This window comes from Trachypithecus francoisi, unplaced genomic scaffold, assembly GCF_009764315.1.
Source record: "Trachypithecus francoisi isolate TF-2019V2 unplaced genomic scaffold, Tfra_2.0 Contig01579, whole genome shotgun sequence".
NCBI classification, from domain to species: Eukaryota; Metazoa; Chordata; class Mammalia; order Primates; family Cercopithecidae; genus Trachypithecus; species Trachypithecus francoisi.
This window is the reverse complement of record NW_022681442.1, coordinates 8,872,703-8,892,659: the sequence shown is the minus strand read 5'-3', so window position 1 is coordinate 8,892,659 and position 19,957 is coordinate 8,872,703. Positions and strand designations below refer to the sequence as shown.

The following is a 19,957-nucleotide window of genomic DNA, read 5'->3' as shown; positions in this document are numbered from 1 at the left end:
CACCCACTGTCAGGGCAGAGCTTTACCATGGCTGGGTGACATGGGCTGGCTGTGGGAAGGTGGTTGGTGGTTCCCCCTGTTGGATTTGCAGAGGCGCAGATGCTCACAGCAAAACTAACACCTAGATGATGCTTATAGGAGCCAGCGGGTATTCAAAGAGCTGTTCAGATCTTCATTTGCTTCCTTCTCACAGTGGACCATTGAGGTAGCTGTATGTTAGTCCCATTTTCCAGATGAGAAAACTGAGGACCTGAGTGGTCGTAAGCTCAGACCCCTATCTAAATCACACAGCCTGGCCCCAGGTCTGTGCTCTTGACCATGGACAGTGCTCTCCTGGTCCTCTTGGTATCTGTGATCTGAGGGACCTTCCTTCTCCTCAGTTTTTGTATAGTCAGTTTTAGGTCTTAGACTCTTTCTTCACATCCCTTTCTCCTTTCGGGAGCTCTCTCACCCAGCACCTTCCTTATCTAGTATGTGTTGGGGGATATTTGTGGCATGATGTGGCGCTGTGTAGTGGAGGAGAGAGTCTGTTTTTTCGGTTTCAGTCCCAGGTTTCAATCCCTGCTCTGTCTCAAGTCACCCAGACTCTTGGAGGCTCAGTTTCCTCATCTATTAAATGGGCATGGTGGTCACCCCCCCTCATCAGCTGGTGTCTGCTCCATCCCTGGTGGAGGAGATGGCTCAAGAAACCCCTTGGTTCCACCTGCCCCACCCCACTGGACCCCTGGCTCTTTCCTTTTTGAGATAGACAAACGTGAGGCTCTGGATTTGCAGTTCCCACGAGGGCTGGGGTGGCTCTCTGCTTTCTGGGTCTGGTCCATGTTTTCCAGGGCAGCTGCTCGTTCTAAGTGAACAAAGGCTAAAGGAACTCAGGAGGTTTGCTCGGCTCCAAGGATGGCAGAGAGGGAAGGGGTGCTGATTCCTTCCCTGATAGAGCTAGGGAGGCCCTTCTGTGGTTCCCCCCAGCTCCTTGGCTTGGGTGACCCTGGAGCTGGCTTCTGTTCCATTTTGTTGTGCAGAGTTGTTTGGGGCTCCTGGCTCTGCCTGGCCTTTGTAGGGCACTGGAGATCAGGGCTTCTGGAGTTGGCCAATTAGCCCGCCCGGAGCAGGGAGCACAGGTGTCTGATGGAGGGCCTTTTCAGGAGAGGAGAGACAGCCCGCCTGTTGGGTCTTGCTGTCTTGGGTCCTGGAGGCCTTGCTGTCCCCATGCTCCATCCGTGCCCCTGACCAATGTGGCCCTGTACTCAGCATAGGCGTGCACCTGAGTCAGTGCAATTCCCTGTCCACAGAGCATCCCAAATATTCCAGGCCTCAGGACGGGTGTGCACATGATGAGCCGGACAGGTTTCACCGCCTGTAGCTTGGGATCCTTCCCGGGGCTTGGTTCTTGAAGGCTGCCCCAGGCAGTCTCACCCCAAACCCTAAATTCATGTTGTCTTCCTCTGTCTCTTGGCCTCAGGGTTTCAGAGTGTCTGTGCTGATAGCTTCAAGATGTGATGAGACCCCGACTTGGCCTCCAGTTCCCTCCCCACGGTTTCCTTGGCGTGTGTGCGGCTTCAGTGTTCACTGGCTCCCACACAGCTTGTAATGTGTGGATTACGGGTGGGAGGGAAGTCCGGTCCTGCCCACAGTAAAGGGATGTTAGTCGTGAGCTCAGTTCCCCACCAGGCCTGGTGTTTCCAAATGGTCCGGCACTGTCCCTGCTTGGTTTTCCATGGTATCTGTGCCTTTACCCATTTGGTTAAATTAAACAAACTCAGCAATGCCAGCCATTGTGGTTTCAGGGTAAGCTGCCTGTCCTGCTGCTTGGCCGCTCCTCAGAGCTGCGGCCGGGAGAGTTCGTGGTCGCCATCGGAAGCCCATTTTCCCTTCAAAACACAGTCACCACCGGAATCGTGAGCACCACCCAGCGAGGTGGCAAAGAGCTGGGGCTCCGGAACTCAGACATGGACTACATCCAGACCGACGCCATCATCAACGTGAGCCTCTGTCTCTCTGTGGGTGGGGGTTGGGGCAGGGTTTTGCCAGAGGAGAGGAGTCAGCATCGGTCTCTGATTTTCTTGTAGTCTGGGTGAAAGGATGGAACTAGACCAAGCCATGTGGATTCTAGTGCCAGCAGCATGACAGGGGTCACACGGCAGGGACAGTGACGCTGGAGCAGCTGGACAGCCAGCCTCCTGGTGCTTTAGGGTGATTGCAGTTGGCTTCTGGGCTTCAGAGAGAAAATCTCCCCATTTACAGCACCTCTAAAACTTTCTGAAAGTTCACTTAGAACGAGCAGCTGCCCTGGAAACTTTCTGAAAATTGTTAAGGTCATTTTTTTCCAGCAAAATATTAGATTAATGGGAATGAATCTCAGAGAAGAATCATGCCCCCCACTGTAGACACCATGCTCAGGAGACAGCCAGGCAGGGACATAGATTGGACCACGTTATGACACAATTTGTAACCTTTCCATTTCTGTTTAATTGCAGTATGGAAACTCGGGAGGCCCGTTAGTAAACCTGGTAACGTATTTTAAATGTTATGTCGTTTGTTTTTATTTATGTACACGCTGTTTTGTTTTGTTTTGTTTTTTGACACAGGGGGTCTTTTCAAACATAAGCTTGCCAAAGCGTGTTATCAAGTTTTTTTAAAATGAGCTCTGTGAATGTACTGCATGCTTGCAAATGACCCTACGGATCTTTTCTGGAAAGAGTAAGGCAGGCTGGAGGTGAGGGTTGGAAATGTTATGCCAGAGAGCACACTTGTGTCTCAGAGTTACAGGTAAACACCGTGAAATTCAGGACCAATGCAGGAGTAAGGTGAAGGTCACCAAAAGTGCTGGCCAGTCACTGAAAGCGCCTCCTCCAAATTAAATCTCCTGGGCTGCTGAAGGAGCTGGCTGGGCTCATACACACTTTCTCTTGGCCAGGAATCCTCCCTTAAGGCCTGGCTGGAATGAGGAGGAGTTACCCACCCACAAAGATATCATTTAAGTCTACCTTTAAATACTTGAGCAGAAAAAGTGAAGCCTTGGAACATAGACCATCAGCGCTAGAGGGGGCAGCTCCGGGGCCATTTATAGAGGGCAGCTCCAGGGCCATTTATAGAGGGCAGCTCCGGGGCCACTTATAGAGGGCAGCTCCAGGGCCATTTATAGAGGGGGCAGCTCCGGGGCCATTTATAGAGGGCAGCTCCGGGGCCATTTATAGAGGGCAGCTCCGGGGCCATTTATAGAGGGCAGCTCCGGGGCCATTTGTAGAGGGCAGCTCCGGGGCCATTTGTAGGGGCCATCTTTAGCAAGGCCTTGGCATCAGGTACTGACATCTCAGCACTGGTGGGAAGTGCGCACGGGACGATGTATCCCCGCTTGGCAGCTTTCCCTTCCCAGCAGAGGGGCAGCTGTGCTCCCAGCTCTGCCCTCTGCCTCCCCCGCAGCACCCTGGGGATGGAGTGGAGATGGCTTTGCAGGTAATGAAGCATGACAGCCCTAAGCTGTAGGGTTGTTCCCCCTCAAGTCAGCAGAGTCATCTTAAGATCATTAGAAATGAGAGAAGCAGGAAGGTGTAGGCAGCCACCTAAAGGACTCTGAGCCTTTGGAAACGTATTCCTTGTGAAACAGGAGCAAATAGTATCGTGCATTTTGAAACTATCTGTGCTTACCGCGAGGTGAGCACCCAGTGGCGACCTGGAGTGTGTGCAATTCTTCCACAGCTGCGCGTGGCCTACGCTGCCTGGAGATCCGACTGATGCCTCTCTCCCTGCTCCCCCCGGGATCCCCTCCGTGCAGCTCCCCGCTTCAATCGCTGAAATAGCTCAGTGACTTCTTTCATGCACATTCTCTTTGGGTGTGTACCTGCCGGTATACCTTCACGATTCAGTAAGCCGTGGCCTTCTTGCTTTTCAGGACGGTGAAGTGATTGGAATTAACACTTTGAAAGTGACAGCTGGAATCTCCTTTGCAATCCCATCTGATAAGATTAAAAAGTTCCTCACCGAGTCCCATGACCGACAGGCCAAAGGTAGGCAAGGCCCACATAGCCCCGGGGACTCCGGAGATTCAGCCTGACGCTCAACTGCCCTTTGGGAATTGGGGAAGGGAAAAGTGGCAGCCCCTAAGACTAGCCAAGCCGTCTCCGATCCAGAAGTGAACAGGAATGGACATTACTAAATCCCTGGTAGAAGGTCACAGACATTGCGCCATTTTTGTCCTCTGATCATGACAATGTCACTTGAGTCAGTCTAATATGTACCCGACACAATCCTAGGTGACTTCTGTCCATTATTTCACTTTGTTTATGTATGTTACTTAATTCTTTTGCCCTATCAGTTAGGAATTACTAGTCCTATTTTGCTGATGAGAAAATAGGTTCAGGGAGATCATTCAACAAATGTTTATTGCCTAAGTCAAGCAGGGAGCTTGGCAGTAGACTGCCCAACTGGAGCCTGGGGCTCCACTGAGGCCTTTGCCAGTGTGATGTTTATGTTCTGTTGGGGGATAGGAAGGCTGACAGTAAATAATCAGACACATTAGATACTATTAGTGCTCCCAAGAAAACAGATCAGGGTGGCCAGCAAGGGAGTGACTGGAGAGGCAGTTGGTGGAGATGGTGTGGCCAGGAAATGCCTCCCAAACTGAGGTCTGAGTGAGGAGGAGCCAGCAGGCAGGGATGTAGGGGGAACATTCCAGAAGGAAAGACAGAGGACTCAGCATAGCTGAGTGAACACAAGGTCCCTGGAGTGGCCTGGGGGCCGGAGCACAGTGACAGCATGGAGGTCTCTGGGGTGGAAAGTTGGCCAAGGCCAGGCAAGCAGGCTCACAGCAGGCCGTGGAGAGGGGCCTGGGTTGCATCCTAACAGCATTTAAGAACGGGAAAGTTCATGATCTGATTGATGTCACTGAAAGGACACTCTGATGGCTGGGGGGAGTCTGCTGGAGGAGTTGCTGGAAGTTGCGGACTGGAGAAGGAGCTCTCCCAGTCATCTGGATGAGACATGCTGGGGGCTCAGACAAGGGTGGTGGCAGTGGAGGTGGGACAGAGGGATCACATTCCAGGTATACATGGGGGTAGAGCAAGCCTGGGGAAGGGCCAGCTGTCAGGATGAGGCCATGAGGAATTGAGGATCATGCCCAGGTATCTGACCGTTAACTGAACGATGGGACTTTCCCGAGGTCCCCCAGAGGGGAGGGGTCCAAACCAGGATTTGAGCCGCAACCTCAGTGTGCCCTTCTGTGGCCCTTCCTGCCACCTGGGGGATTGGGCCCCTGGCCCCTGGTGTCCACAGCATACCCACCAACTGGGCTGACCTTCTGCTGTCCCTTTGTTGTCTCACCAGGAAAAGCCATCACCAAGAAGAAGTATATTGGTATCCGAATGATGTCACTCACGTCCAGGTGGGCAAACAGGACGCGTGTCTGTGTCTTAAATTTTAATAAACCTGAACTTCAGAAGGTGCTCACGGGCACCCCTGAAAGAGAAAGCTTATGCAGCCTTAAGACATCTCAGTTTCTGCTTATAATGAAGTAGCATCAGGAAAGAGGACAGGTCATGAGCCTTGGCCCCTTTGTTTGGTTTTATCGTGTGTTTTTGCATTCTGAGCTGGTTTTCTTCATTGGCAGCTGGCCCTCCAGTGTAGAAGGTTCTGCCCTCCTCTTTGAAGGCAGGCCTGAGCAGTGTGTGTGTGGTGGGGCTGTTGATTCACTCTGGCTCATGTCTTCCTTACCCTACATTCTGTTGAAAGCCACATTCCAGGAGGGCCCCAAGCCCCTCCCACAGCTCTAGGCACTCTGCTTTCCTCGCTCTGCAGCAGCTCGTGGGCCGCGGCTGCAGGAAGGCCAGGGCAGGCCCAGGGCAGGGAAGTGAATGACTGATGTGCTTGTTTTCCCCGAGCTGGTGGAACTGCGGCCTGTGGTGGGCAGGCTCATGGCATCCTGGTGTTTTAACCTGAATGAAAAATTCTGCTGTAATCTCGTGAGTCCTGGTCGTAGACTCAACTGGCATGGCTAAAACTGTCAGAGGTAAAGTAGGAAAAGACTAGAATATACTAAGAGGTAGATTAATGTGTTCATTACTATGATGGATTAATGATTCACTCACTGTGAAAGTATTAATATATTTTGATACACATTATGAGTGGCGGTTCCTTTCTTAGCACTCCAGAAGATGGAGCCACTTGTCAAGGTTAAAGTGTCTCCTCAGTTGTTTGCCTATGGAACTAGAAGGTGGAGGGAAAGATGGTAGGCCCTTGGCGCCCAGCTTCCTGGGTTCCTGTTCCAGCTCTGATACTTCCTGCCTTGTGACCTTGGGAACGATATGACCCCTGAGTGCCTCAGTTTCCTCCTCTTCAGGATGGGGATGACAGCGCAATTGCTTCTGATGTGTGGCCAGGCTCAGATCAGGGAGTGGTAGCGGTGATCACCAGCCACAGTGATGCCAGCCACTATGTATCACATGTACTAGGCCGGGTGCTTTACTGGGATGACCTCATCTGATCCTCACAACTCATGTTGTAGGGTACTGTTATTATCCCCGTTTCGCAGGTGAGGAAATGAAGGCACAGAGAGGTTAAGCAACCGTCTGAGGTCACACAGCTAGCAAATAGCAGGGCTAGGGCTACAAACAGGGCCAACCACTATACTTTACTGACTCCTTAGTAATAGCTACTATTAATTAAGAAATAATAACAATAATGATGGCTGTGCATTGCTGGCTCACACCTGTAATCCCAGCACTTTGGGAGGCTGAGGCGGGCAGATCACTTGAGGCCAGGAGTTGGCGATCAGCCTGGCCAATTTGTGAAACCCTGTCTCTACTAAAAATATGAAAAATTTGGCTGGGCTTGGTGGCAGGCACCTGTAATCTCAGCTACTCGGGTGGCTGAGGCAGGAGAATTGCTTGAACTCAGGAAATAAAGGTTGCAGTGAACTGAGATTGCGCCATTGCACTCCAGCCTGGGTGATAGAGCAAGACTCTGTCTCAAAAAAAAAAAAAAAAAAAGAAATAATAATAATGATGAAAGCACTTTCCTTGCTGTTACCAAGTAAATCTTTGACTCTGGTAGAGAGGCAATTTTAAAATAGGATCAGAACTCCTGGAGGAATTTTACATTAGACCCAGGAGAAGACGGGAACTGGTGAGAGCTGGAGTTTTGCCTAGGGAAGGCCTGGTGTTTCTTCACACTAACACGGGTGCTTTTTCTCTGGAGCAGCAAAGCCAAAGAGCTGAAGGACCGGCACCGGGACTTCCCAGACGTGATCTCAGGAGCGTATATCATTGAAGTAATTCCTGATACCCCAGCAGAAGCGTGAGTTAGAGTCATTTTCCCTTATTTTCCCTTTTCCTAATATTCTTGTTGTTCCTGTGGGGGTAGCAGGAAGAGGGAGCGCTGTTCCTTTTCTACTGGCTCAGATGACGGTGTTGATCCCTGACAGACGTGGCCGGACGTTGCTGGTCATTCCTGCTGGCCAGGCCTTCTGACCTGGCTCGGCTTGAGACTCATCCATAGGAGGGTGCCTTCTGTCTTCAAAAGTCCTCGCTCCACTAGGACCCTCCAGATGGACAGAGCAATGGCAGACTCATAATGAGTCTCTGGGATGGCCTGGCTGGCCCGAGAGAGGGTTTCAGGAACAGTGTCCCGAAGCCCTCACGTTGTGGTCCTGTTCTAGGCTTTGGGACCCTTCTCCTAAAGTCTTCCAGATTGTCTCTGACAGTTAGGCCCATACCTGTCAACACCTCCAGAAAAATAACCCAAGTAATATCAAAGTAACATGACAAGAAGTAGCTCAGCCATCCATCAGGGTTTGTTACCTGTATTGGTGGAATATCCAGAAAAAAGTGCTAGACCAGGGGCCAGCAAATGTGCCCTGGGGCTGGATCTGGCCCACTGCCTGCTTTTATATGAAGCTGTGGACTAAGAATAATTTTTGTGTTTTATTTCTATTTTTACTTATTTTTTAATTGTTTATTTTCATAGGTTTTTGGGGAACAGGTGGTATTTGGTTACATGAGTAAGTTCTTTGGTGGTGATTTGTGAGATTTTGGTGCAACCATCACCCAAGCAGTACACACTGAGCCCAATTTGTAGTCTTTTATCCCTCACCCCTGTCCCAGCCTTTCCCATTGAGTCCCCAGAGTCCATTGTATAATTCTTATGCCTTTGTATCCTTATAGTTTAGCTCCCACTTATGAGTGAGAACATTTAAATAGTTGAAAAAATCCTGAAATAAGAATAGCATTTTGTGACATGTTATATTTGTATGCAATTCAAATTTCAGTGTCCACTGAAATTTGGTTTATGACATCTTTGGTGGCTTTTGTGCTGGAGCAGCCGATTTGAGTAGCTTCAACAGAGACCATATATTCGGCAAAGCCTAAAATATTTCCTATGGACCTCTTTACAGAAAAAGTTTGCAGACCTTTATGCTGGCCCATATGAAGGACCATGACAGCGTTTTGACGCTGACCTATATAAGAGCTACAGTTATAGTGGCAACCACACAAAGGGAGTGCCTCTTAACAGAAGCATTCCGCCCACCCCTGTAGGAACTGCATTCTGAGTTGCAATACTCTTTATAAGCAAGTTGGCCATGGTCACGCTACATGGCAGATAGTACCTGGTACATCCTTCCCCACTTTGGGGTCAATCTTGACCTTTGATCTCCTGGGAGTCATAAGGCCATGCAAGTGTTAATAGGCATTTTCTAGAGTGGACATAATGGATGAATTAGCCTAAAAATCTCAAAAGGAACCCAGCATCGTGGCACATGCTTGTAATCCCAGCTATTCAGGAGGCTGAAGCAGAAGGATCCCTTGAGCCCAGGAGTTGAAGACTAGCTTGGGCAACAAATGAGACCCCATCTGAAAGATAGAAAAAAAGGTGAGGGAAGAACATTATAATAAAAAAAAACCTTAAAAAGTATCCAATCTACCGATGGTTTATTTTTTATTTTATTTTATTTTTTTTGAGACGGAATCCCACTGTGTCGCCCGGGCTGGAGTGCAGTGGCACAATCTTGGCTCACTGCAACCTCCACCGCCTGGGTTCAAGTGAATCTCTTGCCTCAGCCTCTGAGTAGCTGGGATTACAGGTGCCCACCACCAAACCTGGCTCTTTTTTTTGTAATTTTAGTAGAACCAGGGCTTTGCCATGTTGGCCAGGCTGGTCTTGAACTCCTGACCTCAGGTCATGCACCTGCCTCAGCCTCCCAAAGTGCTGGGATTACAGGCACGAGCCACTGTGCCTGAACCACTGATGGTTTGAATTATTCTAAGTTCACCACCATCCAATCCTGTTTGCTCTGGGCTTTTAGGTTCTAAACTGTGCCTCTGTCCATGTAAAGTCAGATCAGGAGGAATGGAAACATGAAACATTGCCATTGTGTTTCCCTTTGTGTTGCAGTGGTGGTCTCAAGGAAAATGATGTCATAATCAGTATCAATGGACAGTCGGTGGTCTCCGCCAATGACGTCAGCGATGTCATTAAAAGGGAAAGCACCCTGAACATGGTGGTCCGCAGGGGTAATGAAGACATCATGATCACAGTGATTCCCGAAGAAATCGACCCATAGGCAGAGGCATGAGCTGGACTTCATGTTTCCCTCAAAGACTCTCCCATGGATGACGGCTGAGGACTCTGGGCTGCTGGAATAGAACACTCAAGACTTTTGACCGCCATTTTGTTTGTTCAGTGGAGACTCCCTGGCCAACAGAATCCTTCTTGATAGTTTGCAGGCAAAACAAATGTAATGTTGCAGATCCGCAGGCAGAAGCTCTGCCCTTCTGTATCCTATGTATGCAGTGTGCTTTTTCTTGCCAGCTTGGGCCATTCTTGCTTAGACAGCCAGCATTTGTCTCCTCCTTTAACTGAGTCATCATCTTAGACCAACTAATGCAGTCGATACAATGCGTAGATAGAAGAAGCCCCATGGGAGCCGGGATGGGACGGGCGCGTTTGTGCTTTTCTTCAAGTCAGCACCCAAAGGTCAATGCACAGAGACCCCGGGTGGGTGAACGCTGGCTTCTGAAATGGCCAGAGTTGCCTCTTTTAGGAATCTCTTTGGAACTGGGAGCACGATGACTCTGAGTTTGAGCTATTAAAGTACTTCTTACACATTGCTTTCTGCAGTGCTTATTTTCCTTTCCCAAGAGCAGCTTATTGCAGTCTTTTTGGAATGATTCATGATTCTAATGTCAGTGGGCTCCTCATTAGACTGCGTTGTCCATGCAGGTTTGAGCTCTTAGTCTTATGAGTTATTTCAAAATCATCCCATGGGATTTACCAGGGTTATGAACAGCTCTGCTCGGACCCCCTGGCTTTATGAAGCAGGACTTGAGGACAGTTGCACTCGCATCCGGAGCTTGTCAAATGAAAGATAATCTGTTGACATCATACAGCATGCAATTAGTCAACAAAGATTTTCTGGGCCTCTGCTCTGTGCCAGGCATTTTAAGTGTGTGGTCAGTGAGAGCAGGAAAGACACAGGCTCTCCCTCCCTAGAGCTTCAGTTCAGAAGCCAAGTCTCTTTCTGAAAGGGAGACAGCTCAGGAGACCAGGATGCAACCCCGGAATGGGCCCAGGATGCACAAGGCTGCAGCTGATCTCATTTGTCCTGGGTTGTGAAATAGAACTAGGCCTTAAGCCTTGGTGAGTTTAGAGGAAGACTCCCCTTGACATGCCCTCAAACAGGTGCAACCAAAAGCAGCTGTAGGCACCTTTATCTCCATGAAAGCTTTCCAAAAGTTTGGAAAGCTGACCCAAGAGGACTCTCACAACTTTAGCTTGGAAGTTTGCACAGACCTATGTCCCTGTGGGGAGCACACACCAGAGAGGATGCTGTTTACGCCAAGAGTAGTGGGTCAAAGCTTTCCAACTGTCAGCAGTCAAAACGAGGGCCTTGGACCGGATGGAGGTTCAGTTCTCCTGACTGAGAGCTGAATCCTTCCTCCATCAACAGGGGTATAAGGTCCAGCTCATTACTGGGAAGGCTGCAGAAGGCCAAAGAGCCAACTTAAATGCAGGGGCAGTCCAGTTGAGCACAGTCCTCGTCAGTGTTGGTGCTCGGCATCTGAGCAGCTTGTGGCCCGTTGCAACCCTGGAATGTCTCTGCTCTCTGGTTGGATGACCTCGTAGAGTCAGGAAGGAGCCAGCGAGTCCTTTGGCTCTGGAAGTGTGTTTTGCATTCCCTCCCTTCTCCATTAAAGGTAATGACTCAGAATGGCTTGTGGCTTCAGGGGTTCATTCTCAGATGTTTTATATGTGGGCCTGCTTTCCTGGGTGGTCCCCGGAGCTGAGGTGCTGCCACAGGTGGGGAGGATGCCCTGGGTGGCACTGAGGTCAGACCCAGTCCTGGCCTGAGCCTATCGGTGTTCAGCCTGTCAGGCATCCGGGAGATCACAGGTGGTTCTGCTGGAAGAAACTAGCCTGGTGACGGACCGGCCTGAGGCCTCTGTAAACTTCTGCAACATCTCTGCAGAACACTGGACGGGGCTGGAGTTTTGCCTGCATATGTGGTCCCATACAGAACACAAATGGCAGCTTGCCACTTTGTTGCGTATTACATGTTTGGTTACATGGTTGCACTTACCCGTGAGACCCTGTGTCCCATGGGGGCTGCTTGTCCTGGAACCCCCACCTCACATTTGAAGACCTTCAGAATAGTTGTTTCTTCTGCTTGCTTTAGGCTGTGATGCAGGGTTTTGCAACATAAATTAGTCCTAAAGCCTGGAGGCAGAGCACTGAGTTGAAAGAGCATGGTTTTTGGAGTTATAGATGGATTTGGACTTAAATCCAGTGTCTATATATCGTACTGGCTGTGTGACCTTGAGCAAGTCCCTAACCTCTCTGCCTGTTTCTCATCTGTAAACTGCCCTCAGTTGTCATCTCTGCTTCCATGGAGCTCAGTTTCTAGTTCCTCTTGGCCATTTCTGGTCCCTTCAAGGTCACTTGAACAGCCCTCTGGCTGGTGGGCCAGCACCTGCCCCCGTTCTGGCTCCTGGAGAACTCCTGCTCACCAAATGTGGGCTCAGCAGTGCCTCTTCCAATCTTGGCTCCCTCGGCTCTAGTCCTCTGCTTCCAGTTTCTGCAAAACTGTGAGCCAACCACGTGACCGGGCTTCCCCAGCACGCTGCATCACGTGACTGTCCCCAGCCCGCCCTGCCAGATGCTTCTCTTGATGCGCTGGCCAGGAGAGAGGCCCTGGTGTGCGGGGGTCTCCTTGCTGTGTCTTTCAGGCCCGGCTGAGTGAATCTGAGCTGGGCAGCTCTATACAGGGTCTACAGGGTCCTCTATCTTTTTTTTTTTTTTTTTTTTTTTAGACAGGGTCTCATTCTGTTCCTCAGGCTAGAGTGCAGTGGTTTGATCATGGCTCACTGTAGTCTCGACCTCCCGGACTCATGTGATCCTCCCACCTTGGCCTCCTGGGTAGCTAGGACTACAGCTTGCACTGTCATGCCCTGCTCATTTTTGTATTTTTTGTAGAGATAAGGTCTCGTCATATTGCCCACGTTGGTCTCAAAGTCCAGAGCTCAAGCGATCTACCTGCCTCGGCCTCCCAAAGGCAGGAGCCACCACGCCTGGGGGGCCTTGTCTTTTCTGACTCTATTTCTCCGTCTGAAAATTTGGAATAATGTTCCTGTCTGGTGGGCGTGGTGAGGAGCGGCACGCGTTGTTATCAGAACTTGCACAGTGATTGTCTCCACCTGGTTAATATTTTAGACAGGTCTGAACCTTGGGCGGTAGCATTTCCATGGGCTAGCAAGGATGCTTCGTCCATTTCAGCAAATACCACTGGAGTCAGGGCCAGGCCTTGCTGAGGTTGTGTGGACATATGTTTGGGTGAACGGGCCAGTCCAGTTCAAGGTTACACCTCTGAAGGTGGTTATAGGTAAGGTCAGAGGTATGACAGCATCAGAGTGGCTCAGTGCCAGGAGGGCAGATAGGTTTCTGTCGTCCATCCTGCCAATGCTGATCCATTGGTGGGAACCATTTAGAGCACTGGGTTGAGGTGGATTGTGAGGCTCAGTGTGAAGTAGCTTAAAAGAGACCTGTGGCCAGGTGTGGTGGCTCATGCCTGTAATCTCAGCACTTTGAGAGACTTAGGCTGGTGGATCAAGGAGTTCAAGACCAGCCTGGGCATCATGGTGAAACCCTGTCTCTACAAGAAATACAAAAATTAGTCAGGCGTGGTGGTGTGTGCCTGTGGTCCTAGCTACTTGGGAGGCTTTGCTGGGAGGATCGCCTGAGCCTGGGAAGTCAAGGCTGCTGTGAGCTGTGATCTCACCATTGCACTCTAGCCTGGGCGACAGAGGAAGACCCTGTCAAAAAAAAAAAAAAAAGGAGACCTACTCTCTGGGTCTCCCTCTCAGCTCCCTGACCTTCTGATGAGGTCCCTGCTCTGGGTGTGTGTCCAGCATCAGCTCCCTGGTTGAGTCCAGGGAGCAGCCAAGGCTGAGGACAGTCTGGAGCACGCTCGTGGGAGCAGGCAGGCTGCCCTGGGGGCTGCTTTTTGCTGCACTGCCCCCACCTCCAGGGTAAGGGTAACTTGCTCAGGAGATGGACTCTTTTCTATTCTTGAGGCATGAGAACAATCAGATCTCTCTTGGAGAGCCATTCCCATTTAGAGACACGTGTTTTTCATGACCTTTGTGAGCGTTCCAGCCTTGGAGGCCCACTCACTGCTGCCCTGGACCAGCTGGGACAGGTGCGCACATTGCTTAGCATTCTGGAGCCCAACAGCTGGGCACTGGAGGCTTCCTTACCATGGTAAAGGGAGGGCCGGTGAGAGGGGGCGTCATATCTGAGCTGCATCCAGGGGAGAGGAGTGATGTTAACAATAGAAATGGCAGTGTCATGTAGTAAATGCTACCGTAGAATGAGTGTGGATGTGGTGTGAAGGGTGTGGAAGGTGGCAGCAGGTGCTGTCGCTAAGGCTTTCTGTGCCAAGCACAGTACAAGCATTTTACACACATATCTCACTTAGTCCCCTCAGTAATGCCAGGGAATAGAAACTTTTTTTTTTTTTGAGACGGAGTCTTGCTCTGTTGCCCAGGCTGGAGTGCAGTGGACGGATCTCAGCTCACTGCAAGCTCTGCCTCCCAGGTTACTACAGGCGCCCGCCACCTTGCCCAGCTAGTTTTTTGTATTTATTTATTTATTTTTTTGGTAGGGATGGGGTTTCACCGTGTTAGCCAGGATGGTCTCGATCTCCTGACCTCGTGATCCGCCCATCTCAGCCTCCCAAAGTGCTAGGATTACAGGCTTGAGCCACTGCGCCCAGCCAGAAACTATTTTTATAGCATTTTATAGATGAAAGAATGAAGGCTCAGAGAGATTAAGTAACTTGCCCAAGGCCACCCAGCTCGTCTCTGGTGGGGATAGGACACGCCTTTGCAGAGAAGTGGGGAAGAATGGGGAGAGTGGGGGCCCCAAACCCCTGGCCTGGTGTGTCTGACCAGAGGAGGCAAGTGCTCCCATGTCTGCAACAGGTCAGGAGCACACAACTGAGCCCTGTCTCACCCCCAGGCTCCCTGGAACAAGTCTAAACACCTTTCTGGGACATCTGAGCCCCTTCCCGACTTGGTTCCCACTTTCCTTCCACTCTCACCTCTCCATTCCTCTCCTGCTCTCAAGGCTCTGTAATGTGGAATTCACTTCCATTCCTTGAACAGGCTGTTCTTTCTCTTGTCTCTACACCTAAATCCTAGTACCCTCCCTGCCCTGTGCATGGAAGCTCCTCCTCATCTCTTCACCATCTGCCCCACAGGGCTCCCCTGCCAGGAGCTCACACGCTGGCCACGTGCTGTCCTAACTGCCTGTTCCCTTGTTGGGACTCACTGTGGGGCTGCAGCTCCACGGGGCCAAGTCCATTCGCCTTTCCACTGTTGAGGCCATAGGGCCAAGCCCAGCCTGGAAAGCAGGTGTCAATCAATACAGATTAGCCGACAGCTGAGGTGGGCCCACACCTCCCTGGACAGTCACATCTGCCATTGGAGGAATGGATCCTCTTAGCACGCACTCTTCCATGGAATCCATCTTTTTGTGTAACCACAGTGCACCCAGGACTGTGCTGGGCACATTGAGAGTGGGGGTGTGAGGAGGGGGTGAGGCTGGAGAGGGAGGGAGCGGGGCCCAGAACAGAGAGGCCAGTGGGGGGCCCAGAACAGAGAGGCCAGTGGGGTGCCCAGGGGCTCAAGCAAGGGGCCTCACTCTCAGAGTAGTTCAACTGGGCAGTTTGTGAGGGATAAACAACAGGACCTGTGGGGGCCTCACACATTGACCTTGGAAGGGAGGGGGACCTCGGGTGGAGGTGAGAAGGGATCTCTGAGTTTACCATTGATCCCCTCCCTTCTTTCAACAGCTGCTCTCAAAACCACTGCGGGCAAGGCCCAGTGCAGGGAATACTCCCGATCGTGGGTTCAGTCCCAGCTCTGGGCTTTACTGACCATGACACTTGGGGCAAGTCCTTTAATTTCTCTGAGATTCCTTGTCCTTATCTGTAAAAAGTGGCCAGTGGCCGGTGTCCGCCCCTCCTCGGGTCTGAGGCTCTGGGGAGTGGTGTGTGGGCGCCAGCCACGTGCCCATGATTGGTCATAACTGGTGTCCGCTCCTCTTCGGGTCTGAGGCTCCGGGGAATGGTGTGTGGGCGCCGGCCATGTGCTTATCTTGGTCATAAGTGATACCACCATGGCTGTCTTACGTCACTCCTTCCAGGCACCTTGTGAGCAGATCAGATGCTCCTTGACTCAGGATGGGGTTCTGTCCTGGTAAATTCATCGTAAAAGGAAAATGCTGTAAGTTGAAAATGCATTTAATACACCTCACCTACTGAACATCGTTGCTCAGCATAGCCCACCTTAAACATGCTCAGAACACTGATGTTAGCCTTCCACTGGGCAAAATCACCTCACACAAAGCCTGTTTACAATAAATTGTGGAATAAATCGTGTAATCAATTATTGAGTACTGTTCCGAACATGAGAAACAGAGTGGTTGTGTTGAGACTCAAAGTGTGGCTTCTGCTGAACGCATATTACTTCCACACCACAACTGTTGGAAGTTGGGGGCTGTCTGTGCCATGAGATCAAGTATTTATCTTAGCACATGGGGAAACAGAAGTGCCTGGAGCTAGTAGGAGGACAGGCCAGGTTCTGTCCCACACTCACCTCTGTCTATTTTACTGTCCCTATAATTATTATCTAGCTCCTGTACTTCACAAGGCAATAAAAGTCAGGGTCATTTGAGTTTAAAAACTGCTGATTTGCCAATGCCCCAAAGACTCTTCAAAGTTCCAACACTATGTTGCCTGCCTCTCTCTTTCTCCCACCTCCTCAGTCATTATCTGATCCGATTGGATGAGCTTCCTTCAGAGATGTCCATGAAAAAGTTCTCAAGTCACCCCGTGGTGTGTCTGGGTGTGGACTGTTCTCCCTAGGCCCCACCTTTCTCCACCACGCACAAGGGTCCCAGGCTCCTCTGTCGTTTGGAGATCTTGGGAAATACCCGAGGGGTGACATCACTCAGCCACGGCCCCCAGAAAGGAGTCTGAATGCCAAGCGGATGCCAGTTTTGGAATCAAATCATGTCTGCAGGTTGGAAACCCATCAGTAGGGCCCCAGTCTTTCCAGGGCACTGGGCCTGGCTCTGGGAGAGCCTACCTGGGCTGCCCACCCCTCAGCATCCTGTGTCGGGGGGGTCCAGCTGCGCTGACTCACTGCTGCCAGTGCCAGCTCCCAGCTCGAGGCCGAGGCTCTGCTGCTTCCGTCAGAATGCGGGTGGGGCACACACAGAGGAGGGGCCTTCCTGCCAGTGGTTAGTTGTTTCGTTTAGAACTTTTAAAAGACATTGCCTCAGTGTAGGGCTCTGCCAAGAATCAGCAAAGATCAAATGAAATAAACACTAACAAATGCGTTTTTAGTTTTAACAAAGGATGAAAAGTGGCACAGACTGTCTGGAAACAGCGTTCAGTTAACTGTGTCTCACCCGGTCAGGTAAGCATTTATGCACACCCGCTGGTCCTCCTTCAGCCCACCTCCTCCCCTCACCCACCGCCATTGTCAGCACCTCCAACCACCATGACATGTGATGTACATACAGCATTTCACAGCTGCCCCATGAGATCGTGTTAGAATCGCCATTTTACAGATGAGGATGTTGAGGCACAGAGCTGTTAAGTAACCAGCCTAAAGTCACACAGCAGGGAGGAGGGGTGGCTGACACATTGGAACCCAGGATGTCTGGCTCTGGAGCCCTCTCTCTTAACCCCCATGCCATTTTCCCCTTTGTATGATGCTCATTGATGTTTGTAACTGAAGACCCACTTTGCACCGTGGTGTAATTTTCTACTGGTCTAACTCTGAAGTGGTGAAGTCGGCCCGACACAAGTTTAGTGGTTGATTTGTGAGAATGATTTTGTAAGACTGAAAAGTTCACACCACATTCCATGGGCATCACCTCCTGTGAAAGGTCATCAATGCTGTAGGCAATAAGAGGGAGAGCCCATGGGGACACCTGTCTCCCCATCTCAAATGCCTGGCTCTGTTAATTGTTGAGTATTGGATCTGTCTTTGTGCATTTTCCATTGTGTTCTCTTCTGATGAGTCATTACATTCAGACACAAAGTCTGAGATGATACCCAGTGTAGAAAATGGGCACCATCACCAAAGGCCTTGCATGGATGCTGAGCATAAACAGGCTCTAGGAACCTCAACAAAGAGAAGCCCAAGGAAGTCATTTGTGTGGGATTCAAACTGCATCAGAAATTCCAACAACCAAGACTCCTCAACTTTGAAGCTATTTTCCCGTTTATTACTCTTGTCCTTTCCTTCATAAATGAGTTGCAGTGACTTCAGTGTAAGGACTGCTGTTGAGAAAGGTGGAGTCGAGATGGAAGAATATGAGCAGCTTTCTCACATGCACAAGGCACATCCAAGGGAAGGGAGGTGTCAGGAGAATGTTCTCCTGGGATACTGAGTTAGAGGCTTGTCACATCAGTGTCTACTTTTAACCTTGGCCACGCACCCATTTTTGCTAACTTTTATCAAGCCCTGGTTTTGTGCCTGGTACTGTGCTAAGTCTATACAGTTCCCAACCCATTAAATTCCCACCACACCTTAGTCAACGTTGCTACCCATCTTTTTAGAGAAGGAAACAAACTCAGAGAGGCAGCTTTCCTTGTCAAATGACACAGAACTACTGAAGTCAGAGCAGAAGGTGGAAACCAGGCTGTCTGCCTCTAGTGCTTGTACACTGGTTCTCACTGCAGGGACCACTGGGCATTGGTCAGATTGCCTGAGCACAGTCTTGTCCTGAATGGGCTAAGGGGTAAACATTTGTCAGTCACAGTGTTCTCATCAGTAGAAATTACTTAAAGTATGTTAAGCTGAAAATCCACGAAGTATAAAAATGTTTAAAAGCATTGGGATAGAAAACTTATGTGCACACAAAAACCCAAGCATGGGCGTTTATAGCAGTTTTATTCATAATTACCGAAAAATGGGAAGCAGCTAAATGTCCTTCAGCAGGTAATGGGTAAGGAAACTGCAATACACCCAGACAATAGAATATTATTCAGTGCTAAAAAGAAATGAGCTATTAAGCCATGAAAAGACACGGAGGAAACTTGAATGGATATTGCTGAGTGAAAGAAGCCAGTCTGACAAAGCTATATCGTATATGATTCTAATTATATAACATTCTGGAAAATTATGGAAACAGTAACATTCTAGAAAATTACAGAGACAGTAAAAAGATCAGTGGTTGCTAGGAGTTGGGTGGAGGGAGAGACAAGGAAGTGAAACACAGGATTTTTAGGGCAGTGCAACTATTTTGTATGATATTATAATGATAGGCACACACATTTGTCAATATCCATGGAATATACAACCCCCAAAATAAACCCTAATGTAATCTATGGATTTTGTGATGATGACATGTCCATGTAGGTTCATCGTTAGGTAACTAATGTACCACTCTGGTGAGGGATGTTGACAAAGGGAGTGACTGGGGGTTGGGGCAGGCAGGCGGCATAGAGATACTATCTATACTTCTTACTCAATTTAGCTGTGCAACTAAAACTGCTCTAAAAATGTCTATTAATTAAAATTTAAAAATGAAATAATATGAGGCTCATTATCAAGCTCTAGAGCCAGAAGAAGCACCTGTATGACCCAGAAAAAGACCCTGTGATGGCCCTCCAGCAGCATCCTGCATTGGCCCACGTTGCAGATCTAAGGCAGGTGTCCTGGGCAAAGGTGAGCAGAAAGTGCTCTTCAGAGAAGAACTGTAACCACTCAGTGGGCTTTTCTTGCCCACTGCTCAGATAGAGCTAATTTATCAAGACAGGGGAATTACAATAGAGAGTTTTACACACATAGAGCTGGCTTAAATGGGAGACCAGAGTTTTATTATTACTCAGATCAGCCTCCCTGAACATTTGGAGGCTAGGGTTTTTCAAAGATAGTTTGGGGATGGCTAGGGAATGGGTGCTGCTGATTGGTTAGGGGGTGCAATCTTAGGCGTGTGGGAAATGGTCATCATGTGTGCTGAGTTTGCTTCTGGGTGTGGCCATAGGACAGGTTGGTGGGTCTGGGTGGAGCCCTTGGTCATGAGAAATGCAAAAAACCTGAAAAGACATCTCAAAAGGCCAACGTTAAGTTCTACAAAAGTGCTGTTGTCTGCAGGAGTAATTGGGGAAGTTGCAAATCTTGTGACCGCCAGAATAACAGCTGGTAATTATCAATTTAATCATTATAAATTGGCTCTATCTGGGCAGTGGGCAAGAAAAATCCATTGGGTGGTTACGGTTCTTCTCTAAAGAGCACTCTCTGCTCACATTTGCTCAGGACACCTGTCTACACCTTAGCAGAATTCAGGTGCCTGTCATCCTCCTAACCTGGGGGAATTTTATTAGCTTTACACAGGTGGTGGTTTAGTTTTGGGGAAGGGTTATTATCATTTAAACTATAAACTAAATTTCTCC

The 19,957-nt window shown here is 49.7% G+C and overlaps 1 protein-coding gene across 1 annotated transcript in view; it reads left to right on the top strand.

The window, feature by feature from the left end:
• The window catches only part of HTRA1 (HtrA serine peptidase 1), a 59,256-nt gene extending 49,159 nt beyond the window's left edge, over positions 1 to 10,097 (top strand). Inside the window, exons 4-9 of the mRNA XM_033180358.1 lie at positions 1,785 to 1,979; positions 2,475 to 2,507; positions 3,890 to 4,004; positions 5,320 to 5,377; positions 7,192 to 7,287; positions 9,382 to 10,097. Coding sequence (XP_033036249.1) covers positions 1,785 to 1,979; positions 2,475 to 2,507; positions 3,890 to 4,004; positions 5,320 to 5,377; positions 7,192 to 7,287; positions 9,382 to 9,550 — 666 coding nt within the window. The 3' untranslated portion in view covers positions 9,551 to 10,097. The remainder of the gene's footprint in view (positions 1 to 1,784; positions 1,980 to 2,474; positions 2,508 to 3,889; positions 4,005 to 5,319; positions 5,378 to 7,191; positions 7,288 to 9,381) is intronic.
• Positions 10,098 to 19,957: the final 9,860 nt, after the last annotated feature.